The sequence below is a fragment of the Strix aluco genome, chromosome 8 (assembly GCF_031877795.1).
Source record: "Strix aluco isolate bStrAlu1 chromosome 8, bStrAlu1.hap1, whole genome shotgun sequence".
Lineage (NCBI taxonomy): Eukaryota > Metazoa > Chordata > Aves > Strigiformes > Strigidae > Strix > Strix aluco.
The window spans coordinates 465,959-483,431 of record NC_133938.1 but is presented as its reverse complement, the minus strand read 5'-3'; the positions used below and the strand labels follow the sequence as shown (position 1 = coordinate 483,431).

Sequence of the window (17,473 nt, the reverse complement as noted above, 5' to 3'; positions counted from 1 at the left end):
GCGGCGGAGGCGGCGGCCCGGAGCGGCCTCGCAGCGGGAGGGGCGGGCCCGGCCCCTCAGCGCCGGCGGGGGGGCCCCGTCCCGGACACGCCCCCGGCGCCGCACCACGCAGCCGTCTCGCCGCGGCGGGAGGCGGTCGCCAGCACCGCCCCGCTCCGCCCCGGGGTCCCGGAGAGCGCCGCGGAGCCCTCGCGCCCACCGCCGAGCTGCGGCGGAGCGCGGGCCCGAGCGGCGGCGGAGAGCGCCCGCCCTGGCGTGCGGAGTTTGTCCCTGGCGGCCTCCCGTCGGGCGCGCCCCGCCCCCGCCCGTCATGGCGGCGTTCTGGCGGCGTAAGGCGCAGCGGCTGGCGCGGGCGGACGGCAGCAGGAAGGGCGCCCTGGACGAGCGCGCCGCCGCCGTTGTGCGGCTCCTCAACGGGCGAGCCCCGTTCTGCACCACCAGCTCCTGCTCGGGCCGCCTGGTCCTGGCGCAGGGCAGCGCCGCGGTGAGTCCCGCAGGGGTCCCGCCGCTCCCCCCGCCGTGGCCGAGGCCTGGGGCTCCCGAGGCCCCTCGAGCCGGCAGGGCCGGCCGCGGCGGCGCCTCTCGGCGGCCGCGGGTCTCGCCTGCCCGGGGCCGCGGCGGGCAGGGGCGGGGACCGGCGCCCTCCCCGGGGCCCGCTCGCCCCGGGCCGCCGATCTGCCCGTCAGCTGCCGGGCCGCGGCCTGACCTGTGTCCGACCGAGAGCCTGCACGAGCATCCATATATCCGTTTTAAGCTGCTTTTATGTAAACGTGTCTTCACGCGCTAAGAAAATACGGGTTTTTTAAAAGCCACGTTATTTATTCTGAAGGGCCGTTTTTTTATACAAGCACAAGATCGAGCGTCACCCATCTGCAGGGACCGTTTAATCGATTCTCTCCGTCACCAGGACACGAGCGGCTGCGGGATCCACAAGAAAAACTGCACGTGGCTGATGGTGACGCATGAAACGTGTATCAAAGATGATGTGGTAAGAGCACAACGCAATACAACTTTTCTGTTTATTTAGTGCAGTGTTCCAAATGTCACGGAAAACATGTCATGTAAAATATAAAGAAATCTTTAGCTTTTTTATTCCTGTTACTGAGATGAACTGACACTCTAATTTCAAAATAAACTTTTCTCTAGACGTTCTGCTTAAGACCTGTTTTGAAGAGAATGCTTTTAAGCTTAATATCAAATTCTCTGCCTGCCTGTAAATGGAGCTATATGAAACTTGAATAATTTCTAACTGCCTGGAGTCACATAAATCTCCACATCTCAGTAGCTCAGCAAGAAGTCATAATTACTGTTGCTACTACTGTAGCAGAAGCCTTGTCTTTCCAAAAACAATGTCTGAAAATCTAAGATGCAGTGATTCTTACTTCTCCAAAGCCCTTTCCTTATTCAGAATAAGCAGAAATCTTTCTAAGCAGGTGTTCTTCCTTTCCTGAAATATTACTGTTAGCATAACAATGTATTTTTCATTTCGGCAGCTTCTTACCTGCTCTTTTGTTTTCCCTTCTTGTTGGATTGCCAGCAAGGCATCGACTGGAGTCGAGCTTTGATTTAAAAGCCTTCCTATCCAAAAGTAAAAGAAACTTCATTTCTGTGGAATACTGGCTGGTTTTTGGACAGTGATGACCCAGCCATTAGCGGGCTAGGCTGGGCTAAATGAAAATGGCATATTCCGTGTTACCAGCGAAGCCACACTTGGGGTGGGAGGGCAGGCGTTGGCCTGGCGGGAGTTGTGTGTCGGACAGGGCTGAGAGGCTGCTCAGGCAGCAGCACTGCTGTAGGACACGGGTGGGGGATAACGCAGCCTTTATCCCCTTCTCCAGCAGTTAACTACAGCCTGACAGACACGGGTCTGGTGTGATTAACAGATATTTTGTGTGTTGTCCTCATTAGCTGTTCCATAAGTTGTGGCCCTTCTTGCTTTCTTGTTTTGGCCAGCAATTCTAGAAGCAACCAACATGAATTCCTTTGTTTCCGCTAAATGTAGATGTGTCCGGGTAAGCACGCCAGGAACGGGTTCATTTTGTATGTAATAACTCCTTCAGTTAAAAAACTGTCTCAAATTTAAACCTGTCTTGAGCCCAGCTTGCTGTGCAAACAGCCTTTCGTGTACAGACACCTGAAACTAGTGTAACAGTGAACATCTTACACTGCATTTTTGATTTATGATCCTAAAATCCCCTGAAATTTAAAAAAGACAAATATATAGTGGGGTTTTTTTTAGTATGCTTTCAAAATAGTCTACTCTCTGCGTACATCTCTTTGCTTTGTCTGCCCCAAAAAAGAAGCCGTTACAAGGTCAAAATTCTGTCACTCAATTCATAGCTCACTTTACCATACACCTACCTTCTCACACATGCACACAAACATCTCCTCCAAAATCTTTGTCTTTGTTAGTATTTGTTGTAGCGAAGCAGAGCTCGCTGAGATTTCCATCAGCAAATTTCAGGCAGAGTAGGACGCTGTAGGTTGGTTTTGACTCTTACGAGAAGAAATACTCTGATTTTTCCTGTTCCCTTTAACAGGTAGACAGGATTTTTTTTTAACACATGTATTGCAAGTATAAGAAAAATGTCAAAGAACTGGCCTTTGACTGGGGAGCTGAGGGGCTCAATCCTGTTCCTGCCGGGGCTTTTCCCATCAGCCATGCTGGGAGCAAGTCGCGGCCTCGGGCTTCACAGGCTTAACGGAACATTATTTTCAGCATTTCTCTATTAAATCGAGATTGCAGGAAATTAATGATCTAGACACAGTAAGATAATAAAAAAACTCTACTGAAGATACTTCGCTCCGCTGATACACTTTTGGAGGACACGAGTGCTGCAGGGCGGCTCTGGGGCAGCGCTGACGTGCACAGATGATTTCAGTCAGCGTGACTCTCCGACCTGGTCGTATTCCCGCCGAAAAGCTCCCTCTGGGGTATCTGCTAAATTCCTCGGCCTTCTCCGAGAAACAGAAACCCTTCAGAACACCCCTGCCGACAGCACAGCAGCTTGGAACGTGTCCTCTGTTACAGCCCAAGCAGCCGACACAGCCAGAGCCCTGTGCTGAGCCACGGGGAACCAACGGCTCAGCTCGGCCCAGCCCGGCTCGGCCCAGCCCAGCCTGGCTCTGCCCGCAGCAGCACGCTCCCGGGCAGCGTAGTTGGCCTCAGCGGAGCTGAGCAGGTGACCTGAGGTGTTTCTGCACAGCGCTGCCTTATGCCGTGTTGATCCCTTCTGCTTCTCATCAGCTTTAGCACGGCTGTGGTTACTTGGGCATTTTTAAAATCTGGTGCACAAACTGAGCCATTCAGAAAGACCTTAAAATGAGAACATTTATGGAGGAGATGCTGCATAAACACATATAAATACTTCTCAATGTTTAAAAGAGAAAGTGTTTCTTCAGCCAGCATGTCTTAAAAAAGCAGATGAATTTAATTATTTCCTGAAGATTTTAGTGAATATTTTCATTTTACAAGACAGATGAGAAGGGCTAGACAAAACAACAAAGTATGGGAAAACAAATTTCTCAAGTTAACATAGCAAATTTTTTAGTGCTGCGAATTAAGCAACTGAAGGCAAACAAGAAAGGGGGGGCAAACAGTGCTTACGATTAAATAATCGTATAATGAAATAAGTGATGTAACTGCCTCAAAGCGACCTTTCTGAATGGAAGAAAGTAATATCAGCCCTTAAGATTTCTCTGCATAAAGACAGTATAGAAAAGTAGAGAAATTGTAACAGCAAACCATGCAGAATGTAATACAGCTTTCTCCACACTCACAAATCCAGGAAAAAGTGCCACCAGCATCTCAGTCTTCTGGCAGAACTGAGGGGTCTGAAGGTAATTTCTTGAATTTTGTAATTATGAAATTACTTTTTTTTTTCCTGTCTTGTGGGTTCATGCCGCTAATTTCAACCTCTGAATTTTTTATCTTTTTAACTCTTACACAGCAGGCTATGCATTATTATTTAAACTAGGATTAAAATGTAATCCAGTATGTTAGGCCATGAATTTAATCTGATGAACCCCAGAAAGTTTCCTGATGTTGAGGAATGTACTTCAGAAACTAAATGTCTTTGATTTTAAAGAACAGTTTAAAAATAAATAAATAAATAAACCTGCTCAGGTTTCATGTGATTGCAGTGAAACAGTCCCCTTCCCAGGCAGCACTGACTTACCGATCCGTTTGAATGTACAAAGAAATAAAGAGGGAAGTGCACTTTTTCAGGTTTCTGTATCTTGCGATGAATTTTTATCAAACCTAATCAGTTTAGCAAACAGAATCATGGAAATCCATGGAATTTCTATGTAGTGTGAGCAATGAAAAATCAAGAGCAACTGAACAAACCTCACTGCTTGGAACTCATTTGCTGCTTTGTTAATGCTTGTTTCACACACTGATGAGCTATTATTTTCTTTTTCTTCCCTTTTTTCGTAGTAACAGGGCACACTCGCAGTATTAATGTAAATATTTTGGTGTCTTTTCCAGATGACAGCACTAGAGAAAGCCACTGGCGACGTTGTGCTCAAGTTTGAACCATTTGTCCTTCATGTGCTGTGTCAAGAGCTGCAAGATGCACAGCTTCTGGTAAAATTACATCGAGTAGCAATGTTACTTGTGGTTGGGCTTTATTCCCTGCTGTAAAAGTGAAAGTGCTGGCTCCTGAGTAAGCTTTAGCACTTGAGAATAGTCCCGGCTGAGCTGCGTGTTTGGTAACTGGGGTAGTGAAAGTAAGCTGATGAAGAAAACACAGGTTTGAACTGGGTAGAGATTTTGCTGTACTTTTTAGAAGACAAAATTACTGCACCACCATTCAGCCTTCGAGCTGAGGCAGGCCGCCTGGTACGAAGTTTTTCCCAGCGAGGCTGGGCTGCTCTCGCGGGCTGAACGCAGTGGGTTTCGATGCCACGTTGGTGCCGGCTGGGCCGTTTGGCTCCAGCATTTGAACTGAAGCAGCAGCACCTTCGCCTGCAGCTTCTCCAGGACGGCTCCGCAGAGTGCTGCGGGGGGTGGGCCTCCCTTAAGGCAGAGGAGAGCTGATCAGCTGCTTTTACAGCACGGCTGCACTACCAGCTGTGGGAGTGTTGCGCCACTGTCCGCGGGGCTCCCAGTTGGGGTGAGACAGCAGAGTGCCCAGAGAGACCTCAGCACCCCCGCGGCACCCGCAGGTCAGGATCAGACAGTCCAGGCTGACTGGTTCTCTGAAAACCAACTGCGGTCGCCTGGGTTTAATCTTAAAAACATTGTCATGTAACTGTTATTGCATTAATTTGGGGAGATGGTTCTGAGTAAGTTTTTTGCAAAACTGAGACTGTAAGATGCGTTTTGACCCTTCCATGGTTATTTCTCGCTGTAAAAGTGTGTAAAACCTGCTGAAGGCATTTCTTTGTTCTGCAGCATTCAGTGGCTGTCAATTCGGGGTTCAGGAACTCTGGTATTACGGTTGGCAAAGGAGGAAAAATTATGATGGTAAGAACTTTTCTACTTACCTGTAAGGAATGTAGCCAAATCGTATTGTCACTGGTAACCTTGATTTTTTACGAGCCAAGATCTGAATTGCAGTGTGATAGCCAGCTACCACAGGGTGTGCTGCAGCAAAGGAATAGCTTCCTGCTTTAGTTGACAGCAAACTTGTGTGCATCAGTGTTTTTTTTTTTTTCCTGTAACAAACTCCCCATATTATTTAAATAACCTTCATAAAATAAAAAACTTTATTCTAGATAAATCCTTCTGTCTGTGTTTTTAGGCTGTCCGGAGTACTCATTGCTTAGAAGTTCCACTGAGCCACAAGGGGAAATTGATGGTCTCTGAAGAATACATTGACTTTCTGATACACGTAGCTAATCAGAAAATGGAAGAAAACATAAGGAGGATTGACAGGTTTGTAAGAGCAGACCAATCCTGTTCACGGAATTGAAATCCAAAGGTGAGAGAGGTGATGTTAAAAAAAAACCAAACAAACAAAAAAACCAAACCAGACAACCCCCCTGAAGTCTAAAATACAATTTCAGTTAATCTTTTGAGCTCTGAAGACTATAAACTGTTTAAGCAAAAACCTATAAGCAACATGAGTGGCATAGGGTTTAAGTTTCTTTTTCTAAGGCTAACAGCAGTTGTTACTCTGACAGCAGCCCCCTCAGCAGCACTCAGGTCGTGGTGCACGCTCTAAGCCACTAAAGGCTTTGCAGAGTTTCCAGAACTGATGGTTTATGAAGGCAGTGGGAGGTCGCACGCGCTTTGGGCCTTTTCGTTTGTCTCCAGCTGAGGAACAGAACAGGCAGAAGAGCCGGAGGATCAGAAGGACGCTGGAGAGACGCCTGCATGTACTAAGAGCGGTTTCTTTTCCTACATCCACTTACAATCTCTCCAGCTGTTACAAGTAGTTGCTAATAGTGGCAGTCCATCTGGTCGGACATTTAACCTGATACCATTTTAGAGCTTCACTGCAAAAGCACGAGTTTCTCAGAGTGGTTTTGCAGATCCTGAGCAAACCTACAACAATAATAACTACCCACTCATTTGTTTCTAGATTCTACAAAAGGTTGGAGGTGGCTCTGAAGCCTGCCATCAGCACGAACAGCTCGCCTTCGGAGGAGATGGAGAGTCGTTCCAGGTACCTTCACAGGAGAAAGAGAAGGACCGTTCAGGAGCAAGATCCACACACCTCTCCGAAGGATCACAGGGAGGAACTGGAGCATGAGGGTGATACAGAAAGCAGTCTGGGTGTTTTTGCTGAAATGATGATATAGACTAAGGCATTTGAAAGCAAATGGCAAACTGAATAATAATTGTAATGCTCTTTGTAAGAGATACAAATACTACTCTGTTCTAAGTAGTAATGCTCGCATGGACGCTTACCAGAAAAAAAAGGTAACAGAATTGTGAACAGGTTTACTGCCACAGAGGCACAGAATAAAACCTTAGAATGTTTTGAGGGTTTTTGTAGCAGCACCGTTGAATTAACGATCTTCTGCTCTGTCAGTTACCACAGGAATAACCGGGGTGCTGCAGCCTCTGGCCATGTCTGCTGTGGAAGCGTTTCACTGCCCAATGCTGGGTTTAGGCCCGGTTTTTGCAGAGCGGGGAAACTCTACATACTGGGTTGCTACCCTTGAAGGTTTTAACCCCTGCAGGCCTGGGCACAGCCGCATGCCCCATCCAAGCAGCACGCAGCTGGGCGGAGTCCGCCAGAGAAGGGCACCCGGTGCGGAGGAGGGAGCAGGACCGTGGGCCTCAGGCACTGCCCTGTGTGGCTCTGGCTGGGCGCGCCCGGGGCCCTTCCTGCCCGCTGCAGGAAAAGGGTGAATCTGTAAACCCCGGGCCTGCAGCGGGTGATGGCTGACGCTGCGGAGCACGACCCTGACCAGAGGAGACGGTGTATCTGGGACGGTGACACCCAGCCTGTGTCAGTCCTTGTCTCCACTACATGAGCCCGTGTCCTGGGGACATTTTAATTCCCCTGTGAAAGTGGGACATGCTGGGTGGCAGCCAAAGGCAGCAGTAACTGGGGGCTTGTGAGACCAACGAGGACGTGAGATGCTGAAATACCACAGGAAACCTTCAACAGTAACGCAGAACCACGCTGCTCTCCAACCCCACGTGTGTTTGGGTGGGCTCACCCTTCTTTAGTTGTAACAACCCAGGCGGGGATCACTCCGAATGCTTGGGAGCTGCTGCTTCCCGGGGGCGTACGGCGAGCGGGATTGGCCTGTGGCGTGGGCACAGTGGGGCCACCACGGCAGGGCCCTGGGCCAGCACAGCCGGGGTCCCACAGCCGAGGGCCACCGTGGTGGGGCCCTGGGCCAGCACAGCCGGGGTCCCACAGCTGAGGGCCACCGCGGCAGGGCCCTGGGCCAGCACAGCCGGGGTCCCACAGCTGAGGGCCACCGTGGCGGGGCCCTGGGCCAGCACAGCCGGGGTCCCACAGCTGAGGGCCACCGTGGTGGGGCCCTGGGCCAGCACAGCCGGGGTCCCACAGCTGAGGGCCACTGCGGCGGGGCCCTGGGCCAGCACAGCCAGGGTCCCGCAGGCTGCACGGCAGCGGACACGCTGGTGGGAGCAGCCCAGGGCCGCCACGGCGGGGGTCGGTGACCGCAGCTCCGCCAGGCCTGGGGCGGTGGCTTTCGCCGCACATGTAGTAGCACTGTGCGGGGGGTTTCCTTCAGGCCTTTGAATTGCAGGTTTTTGTGGACCTCCCCTTCTGATTTGAGGCACAATTGAGTTTCTTTGAGCCAAAGCCCCAAAGCTTCCATCGACTCCAGCATGGCAGGGCAGGGCGGGGGGATCCCCAGCAGAGCCCGGCGGCTGCCCCTGTCCCTGTCCCTGCAGGTGGGGTCCCACCATCCCCACAGCTCCCTCCTCGCCTGCGGGGGAGGCAGCTGTTGCTTTTAAAAGCCGGGGGGGGCGGGGTGTGGATTTCAGAGAGTTTGGAACAACCCAAAGCCCCATCTGCATTTCAAGCCATTTAATGAAGCCTGGCTCCAGTCTGAGGAACGACTGCGAGGAACCCTGGGTGCTGTTAATGAACGTCAGCAGCTTCCACACCCCTCGCAGCGTGGGGATATTCCACCACATGCGGGGAGATAAAATTTAGCACTGAAAAAGCAGAGACGCAAAGAAACCACCTCAGACTCCAACCCCAGCCCAAAGAGTCTGAGCGCAGAGGAGCCTGTTTCAGAATTCTGGGGTTAACTCCCAAGTAGTACAGTCATGAATGCACCTGTGGAAGGTGGGAGAGAGATCACAGACACTGATCTTGTGTATAAACCAGGATTTTGGTACGTGTTCAAGGGCAGAGCTGTGGAGCTATGCATTGGGAGGAAAGGGTATTCAATGCAACCACATTTTTTGGGAAGCTTTTTTTTTCTTTTAACTTTTTTTTTAAATGCAATCCAAGCACTACAATAATGGCCCAAACCTTCACACTATGTAACAGCATGTACAGGATTTACATTCTTAGAAATACAGTTTGTCAGAAACTGATGTGTGATATGATCCCACGTTCCTCTTAAAAATGATACCAAATTCAGGAAGATTTTTTGACAGTCTTAATGTAGAAAGGATGCCCTGACTATCACCATCTTATTACTTTATACCTGTTAACCCCAGTTATTGAGGACTGTTAGGGACCTCACACAAAAAACAAGACCCTACAATGAGAAAAATAAACAGTCACATGATTCCCAGTGAAAGACGAGGAAATCGTGTTACTTCAGTGCTTAAAATATTCAGCAGTTTTAACAAGGTTCTTCTGATTTCCTCACCCCCCGTCGAGGTTTCAGGGGGTGACACCGGGGCTGTGTTTCACCATGGGACAGTGTGGAGCCCAGCACCGCCCTGCCCCACTGCCCTCGTCTTTCCACACCCCGGGGCAGAACTATGCTTCTCCCCAGCGTCGCCCCAGTTTCACACATGCTTTGTGAGATTCATTTTTTCAGGCTGTGTTTTATTTCCAGCTCCCGTAAGTAATTCTGTGACACTGTTCAGGCGTCCCCGTGGGCAGAAAGGCCCCACGCTCCGGGAGGCAGCAGCCTGCGGGAGGGCAGCTCTGGGGTTCCTGGCAGAAGGAGAAATGACTAGTTACAAGACTCCTAAAACTGGCAAATCTTTACCATTTGTAAGCGTGCTCAGCCACTTCATTAACCAAAGGGTATTTCCAGCCCCATTTTCCTATTTGCTTTCACTACATTAAACCATTGTAACATTTAAACTGACCGTTTCATTCCCTTTGACGTGGCTGTGTCCGGGGAGCAGACGCATCCATTCACTCCAGTAACTGACTGTCTTTTCTCACGCGCAACATTTAGCATCCACACCAGAAAATCACTTTAAGCTGTCGTTCCTCAAATTAGAGCCAAAGCGTGAGCCAGTTGTGCTGGCAAACGGCATCCAGCCGGCACTTCAGCAGGAAAGTCACTTGACTGACTCCGAGATCATTCTTCACATGCAAATCACAGCTGCCACAAGCACAAGTATTTGCTTGAAACAGCTTCTTCCTCCGAAACTTAAGTACTTAAATCAGTTTACAAGAACGTAAAGGTAACAGCATCAGATTGCAGTGGAAATCACTTCAAATGGAGTTAAAACTCTCGGGACAGGACAGCTTGCCAGTTCCCAGCCACCGCTCCTATTGATGCTTTGACTGTGCCTGAGCCTACGCATTTAACAACAAAATGCAATTGTGTAAAATCTAGTCTCAATTTTTTAAAATAACTTTGCATTATTAAATACACCACGCGCTCGAGCTTTAGAAGGTCTTCAGTACTTTAGGTTACTGAAAATACACAACGTCTTTGCAACAGCATGTCAGTTTGATTTTCCATAACGTGCATTAAGGAGAATGTTTAACTTCTGATCTACCAGCAGTTGAAAATAACACCCGTGCAGCCCGCTGTGCATTTTCTGAACGAACCTTTGAAAGGAAATTCGAGTCTTTAAAAAAATAGATAATCGTGTGCCTCCATTTTCCTAGCTGCCTGCTTCATTTCTTTACACCAAGAGAAAGCAAAGCCCGTAAGAATTACCGTCTTCAGTCTGCCAGCTCTGGACAACTGTCCAGGCATCAAGATAGAGTTCTGCAGCTCTCTTTCAGAAGCGGAGAACAACGCCTAAATTCCATATGGACGTGACACATAAGCTTTTATTCCGCTTTCTGGATGCAGTTTATTTATGGTAACTGAGCAGCTACAGTTCTTCGGTCAATTCTATACTGGGGGGAAAAAAAAATCTTACTTTGTTTTCATTTTCTGCAGGACCCCATGAACAGAAAGATTTTTCTCAAAGCCAACTGAATTTGTATCAAAAAGCAGGTAGTTCCTCCCCTCGGCTAACGCTGCGATGGGGCTGTACAGCTCCTGTACCGCACCCCGGGGTCTGCCGGCCCGGCCCCCCCCCCGCAGGGACCGTCTCCCCGTTATTTTTCCCCGCGTCAGGCGGATCCGAGCGAATCCTGCGGCAGCGGCGCCGCCACCGGGGCGGCAGAAGGATCCGCGGCCGCCGGGGCAGGCTGTCCGGCGGCGGAAGGGGTCGGCAGCCGCCCGACCACCCGTGACAACCCGCGACACCCCCCGGGCGGGTCGGCGCGTCCCCCCCGGCGCAGAGCAGGCTCGGCCGTTCCTCGGAAGCAGGGCCTTTCCCCCCGATTGCCGAGTGGGTTCAGCGTGCGGCCCGCGCGGCGCAGAGGTCTGCGCGCTTCGCTTCTCGCGCCGTTCCGGTGTGTGCCGGGGCCGCCCGGGGCCGCCTAGCCCCGCGTCCGCGCCCGCGGAGACACCCTGCGGGGACCCTCCACCCCCCCCCCCCCCCCCCCCCGCCCCGCCCGGGGGTCCGCCCGGTGCCTCGGCCGGCTCACACCGACCCCGGGGGGAGGCAGGGACTGTCGCAACGGTGCGGGAGCGCCGGGGCTCCCCGGCCCCGCCATAAACCGGCGGGTGATTTGCGGCGTTCCGCGGAACCCGCCCCAGCGCTCCGCGAACCGCCGGCGGCGGGGGCCGGGCGCCCGCGTCCCCCCGCGGGCCGGGGGGGGTGGCACCGCTGCCGCAGGGGCTCTGCGGACCCCCCGGGCCGGGGTCCCCCTTCCGCAGCCGGGGACAATTAAACTGGAACCACTGGCCCTCCCAGGAAGGGCCCCCCGGTCCCTGAGCAGTTCGGGGTCCGCGCTCAGCTGGCAGTGCTGCTCCTTTGTAACCCGCTAAGTTAAATATTTTCGCATAACATCGACAAAAATACATGAATTTCACAAGTGAAATGCGCCCAGAGCTTATGCACGTAATCTGCTTTTTTCCCGTTATTTTGCGTCCCTCGGTGGCATGATTTAGACAGAATTTTCTTCGATTCCACTGAGTCTGAAGCCGGTTTTGTCTTCTCTCCTGAAAACACACTCACCTCCGCAATCCTGCAGCAAACAGCAGTGATGGGAAAGCAAAATACAGCAGGATTTTATGTAGTGTTCTGCGCAGGATCTACACGTTTTCCCTGGCCCTTCTTCACCTCGGAATGATAGACAGGACCCGGGGAAATGCCACTTTTGGAAAATATATGCGGGAGCGCCGTGGCTAGTGCTCCACGGGATCAGGATTTGGCCCCAAATATGCAATATTGCAAATGGCCATTTTCCCCGCATTCCTATAACCTAGATAGGAAAGTTCAAATTCAAGAATGTGCTTTCGAATCCACAGCACTCCAGGGTAATATTAAATGACCTCCATTTTAATAAAACACATTCCAAGTTGTTATTTTGATTGAAGCATTATACTTTTTGTCTTGCAGTATAAGTAGTTCAGATTTCACTGGGTCATTGAAAATTTTTACATCAGTCTCTCTTCAAATCACATTTAAAATACAGACTTAAATGACTGTGGCAACAGATACCTTCGCAGCACAAACCAGGAACGAGGGATCTAATGCTGCGTTAAAGCTGCTGCTGCGTTTATCCCCGAGTCAGTGCCTGACACCCCGCCACCGCCAGCACACCCCGCGGCACGAACCGCGCTCAGCCGGGGAGCGGAGCCGGCCCGGCCCGGCCTCGAGTCACTAAAATACGAGGTGTTCCTATCACAAACGCCTGCCATTACGACACCACTGCCGCGCTTTCAGCAGGACGAGCTCAGCCGGGCGAAGTGCGCCCGGGCCCGAGCTCTGCTAAGCCGGGTCTGTTTGCAGACGCTCGCTGGCTCCGAGCGGCAGCACCAGCCGCAGTCCCGCGTGGGGACCCGGCGCTGCCCGCACCCGCGGCCGGGAGCGCATCGCCTGCATCCTCCCGGGCGGGGTTTCCCCCTAGAAAATGCGTATGTGAAAATCACAGCTGACGGAATAAATATTTACCTAAATATTGAAATATTTACATACGCAGTTCTCCGTGCCTGAAACAGGAAAACCAGGGCAACAAACGGCGTCACGGTGCCGGGGCTCCCGGCGGACACAGGCTGCGGTTCCCGCGGGAAGGGGCCATCGGGAAGGGGCTATCGGGAAGGGGCCATCGGGCAAGGGGCCATCGGGCAGGGCCCGTGGTGCCTCGTCCCGCTGCGCACACGGGGCCGCGCGGGCAGGAGCGGGACGTGAACGCTCCGCCGGGCCGGGCAGCCCCCGGGCATGCTGGGCGAGCGCCCAGGCGGCCCCGTCGCCGGGCCGGGTGCGTGGCTGCCCCTCGGTGGGAGGCCCCGCCATGGGGAGCCCCTCGGTGAGCAGCCCCCCAAGGGGAGCCCCTCCGCCCCTCTCCCGCAGCACGGCAGGGCAGCGCTGCCCCCCGCCCCTTCTCGGGGATCCCGCCCGGGGCGATTCCCGCCGGAGGTGCCGGGTGGCAGCAGCGTCCCCGCCCCGCAGCCCCCAGCCCCGTCCGGGCACGACACAGCCGCAAAGGGAAGGAGCCAGTTGGTCTCTCTTTATGTGTCTTCACACAAACTTTTAACCCGCCGAAGCCCTGCCATCAGAGTATCGCTCTGGGCTTTTCTTTCTTATATATTTTCACTGTACATGACTTTCCTCCTAGTATGACATCAGTGAGAATCAGTGTGGTGGAAGTGGTGGAGCAGCAGCAGGAAAAAAATACCTGACAAACAGCAACAGCCTCCCAACACCCCTTTAAAATAATAACGATTTACCAAATGGCTGGGAAGTTGTTATAATTCCTTTTCCAAATTATTACTCGCCCTTTAGATTAGAAATGAGGCCAGGGTTAGCAATCAGCCATAAATGGTAGGATTTCTGAAGTAGAAGCACTTGTCTGATTGTGAAGTGGAGGCCATTATTGCCTTGATTGAGTCTTTTTTTTTCTTTTTTTTTTTTTTTTTTTAAGCTTGCTTGATTTGTGGCTGAGAGTGCACATTCACTACTGTACTAGGAGCAATCAGAGCTTTCCCTGCTCTTTTTTGCTCAGCGATTTAGGGTCCACTACTTTGGCACAGCTGCCACCTTTTAGCCTCCATCAAGCAGAGATATTTTTAAGTGAACTGCATTTTGTGTTTGTCTTTTCTCCTCCTGCCTCTTTCCTTCCTCACCCATTTTCTTTCCTTTTTTTTTATTTTCCCCCTTCGTTTTGCGGGGAGGGATGAAAATATTGCCCGAAGTTTAATTCCAAGTATGAAGTTGAAAGGAGCCAGCTGAAGCTGGCTGGGCTGTCGTCTGGACTCCATGGCACATAACAAATATGCAGTTACAGGAGAAACAGGGATGAAGTGACTTGCTCAAATGACCGAAGTCAACCCAAAGCACTGACGGGTGTCCAGGTGCTGGAGTTCTGAGGTTTGTTTGCCTGAAAACCAGATCCAAGCCAAGAACTTGTATTTATACCATTCCTTTCCAGAAACCATCTGCTTTGCTGGCCTATCCCATTGTACAGCTCCTCCCGGATTCTCAGCAGAGGTGCATGGCTGAGGGGGTGCTGCTGCAAGGGACCGCTGCCTCGCCAGCCGCCGGGCCCAGGCTGGCCCCCCCAGCCCCCCCAGCCCCGCAGACAGCACAACCCACGCCGGGCCAGCCCTGCTGGGGTGCCAGCCTGCAGAACCCAGCAGCACCGTGGGCTCAGAAACACGTGAGCGCATCTGTAGGAAGCCACAAATACCCACTTTACTTCCTTAATTGCTACTGCTCTGAAAGAGCTGAATTTTCCTTCAGAGCACATTTGCAGGCAGAAGCTCTAAGTCAACTAACAAATAAAACATACTGCCACGGTCCACCCATATATGCCCAAAACTAGCCATGTAGCACCGAAATGCTGCCAAACCCACAGTGCAATGGTGTGACAGGCCCTGGGAGTGCAGAGCCAGACCATGCTACGTAACGCAGCGCTGCTGTAGTGAGGTAGTACTTGCTCCTGTGTGTAAAAACAGGACAAGCACAAATAACAGAACTAATATTTCCTGCTGCAAATGCAGCAGAACAGGTATTTTAGTATAGGTTCATAACTCGGTTTCTGTTCAGCAGCATTTGTCTTCCACAGCCATCATTTTGGAGGGTTCAGTATATCAAGGGGAAAATCAGCTCCACAACCAACTCCTATTTCAGCCCAATTAGCAAGCTGATGCAAATGAGGTAATGGAAGACTCACAGAAAGAAATTACTTTAGAAAAGGGAAGAATCTGTTTCAGCATTACCCAGGAAAAAAACCCACGTTAGCCAGGCTCAGAGGGAATGCACAGCGAGACCAAACGCAATGACCATGCCCAAACCATGCTCAAAACCAAAACACAGACTCAGGAAAACTGTGCTGCGCTGTATTTACCCTTTTAATAATCACAGAGAGTCCAGAGTGACTGCGTGGGGCTGTTTTATGGAAACACCAAGGTAGGACAAAGAGAGAAGAGAGCCTTTGGCTTGAATTCATCCTTCATTTATGCTAGATAGCTCTCTCCAGGTGAGAACTGCTTTACTCCCAGTCCATCCCAGTGCTGAGAACCAACCTATCACCCACTTTCCTTGTACTTAGATAAATGGGCCTGGTTGCACCTGCTCATCCGAGCAGCTCACCTAGTCCGTAACGGGAGTATTTGCATAGTTAATTACATATATTCTGAAGTGCACTGGTTTCCGGGGAGGATGCAGGCACGCCGGGAGGAGTTTGACCCAATCCTCACACCCCACTTGCTGGTGAGATTCTTGTGCCCACGGAGCTGGCAGAGCAGCTGAGCTCCATGGGTGCTGCAGGGACGGAGCGCCAGGCCCCACGCCGCAGAGCAGGGCCTCCAGCCACTGCCAGACCCCCCGCGGGGCCAGGAAACCGGCCCGGAGCTCTGTCTGTTCCTTCTGAGCTTTGTAAATCATGCTAACGCACCCGTTACAATCAGGCCGATAGAACTAGAGAAGAAACAAAGATGCTAAATGATGCAAAACACAACCCAGAAGAATTGCCATTTGTCCATCTGTCCTGTCTGAGGTAATTAGAATTATAAGCAAGTTTGGCATGCCAAAATAACGCAGGAGCAATCAGAACATTGAAACGTGGTTGAGAGGAAGCCCCAGGCTCTGCCATCCTCAGCGAGAGGCTTTGCTCAGCACTGCCAAAAAGCCCTGGGCACCACCCCCGGCCAGGGACACCCTGCTCCCGGCCACCACCCCGCCTGCCCAGGGCTCCGCCAACGGCAGCAGGCTTTGCTGAACACCGCACAGAATGTAAGGCAAACAGGGGGGTCCAAATCCTACATCTCCTCCAAAATAGTGTCCCGGCAGAGCGGCTGAGCTCCTGTGCCAGCCCCGCGCCAGTGCCGACCGCAGTTGCCGTTTGGCGAGGACGGCTTGGTGGCGTGGCCAGGGCTGACCTCAGCCTTGGGACGTGCTGGGGAGAGGCCACTGCCGGGCCGTGCATGGGGATGGGGACGCGCTGCCCAGGGGAGCGGCAGGGCAGGGCCCTGTGCCCCCGGACAGGACGGCCCCTCCAGCGCCTGGTCCCTGTGCCCCTGCCCGTCAGAGAACAGCACTCGGAGGTTTGACCACGTGTGTATTTTCTTTCTCCCCGCGCATCTCGGCTCCTCAGCTGATCTGGCTCACCAGTTCAGCCCTTTGGCTGCAGAGCAAGTCTCTGGTGGAATAAGCTGGTTTATTTGCAAATAAATCTTACAGTCCTTAATAAATTATTTTGGCCATCCTAAGCAAGTACATCAATGACCCTGTAGAGGTCACATGCCGCAGAAAACTTACTTCAGGATGGCTTAAGAGTTTTAAAAATCTGTACTTCAGTGAGTTTTCTCTTTCACATTGCCTGAGGCAAGATCAGATCCGAGGAGCCAGATAAAGAAAAAAATCGACAAACGTTTTAGAGACTTAACGATGTATAGTATCTTAGCGGGCCCCTGGAGAGAAACAGAGAGCGATTCTGGTTTCTCATCTTCCATAAAACGCAGCTTTCAGTTATCGGCCATTTTCCCGCGGTGTAAAGGCCAGCGAGGGGGATGAGATAATCCTGGGGAAAAGGCATGTTTTTCATAGCATGCACTGGAGATTGGCACACGGCTACACTTCCCCCTTGCGGACCCCAGCCAAGCGCAGCTCCAGAGAAATGCAAGTTCTGGGTGGGACAAGGAAGAAATCGCTCTGACAGGTTTGTGGCTCTTTCTAAGAAAAGTCAGCTTGGAGCTGCTGAGCGCAGGGGAGCTAAAACAAGCCCTGAGGGGGAGGCGCTGGAGGGCAGGGATCAGCCATAGTCACATCCACACACCCTCCCTGCCTTAGCCACAGAACGCCACAGTCCCCCAGGGGGTATCTATTCATCTGACAAGAACCTTCTATCGACCAAAAAAATGTTAAATTTTGAACAATCGTTTGGCTAATGTTTCGGCTCAAATGAAATCTTCGGGCAGAAAAAGCGGTTATTTGTCTGGTACAACTACCTATTATTTTTCTAGGGAATTTTTTCAAAATTTGTGTTTCAGGAGAGGTTTTGTTAAAAACAAAAACTGAAAAATGTCAGCTAGTTGCCACCATCCAGCAGCCCACTCAAAGCTTTATCCAGGTGTATTTTGTCAGCTCCAAGAACAGTTTGCCAGC

The 17,473-nt window shown here is 51.6% G+C and overlaps 1 protein-coding gene across 4 annotated transcripts; it reads left to right on the top strand.

Moving 5' to 3' along the window:
- The first annotated feature begins 111 nt into the window (after positions 1–111).
- TYW3 (tRNA-yW synthesizing protein 3 homolog) lies at positions 112–6,935 on the top strand. 4 transcript variants are annotated; one of them, XM_074831733.1, is made up of 6 exons: positions 112–484; positions 830–988; positions 4,490–4,588; positions 5,399–5,470; positions 5,748–5,927; positions 6,531–6,669. In XM_074831733.1, the coding sequence occupies exons 1-5, from the start codon at positions 311–313 to the stop codon at positions 5,916–5,918; spliced, it is 675 nt and encodes a 224-aa protein (XP_074687834.1). In that variant the 5' UTR covers positions 112–310; the 3' UTR covers positions 5,919–5,927; positions 6,531–6,669. The 4 variants fall into 4 exon arrangements, with proteins under 4 accessions (XP_074687834.1, XP_074687832.1, XP_074687831.1 ...); XM_074831730.1 differs by having other exon boundaries at positions 118–484; positions 5,748–5,881; positions 6,531–6,935; XM_074831732.1 differs by having other exon boundaries at positions 122–484; positions 908–988; positions 5,748–5,881; positions 6,531–6,935.
- The last annotated feature ends 10,538 nt before the right edge of the window (positions 6,936–17,473 follow it).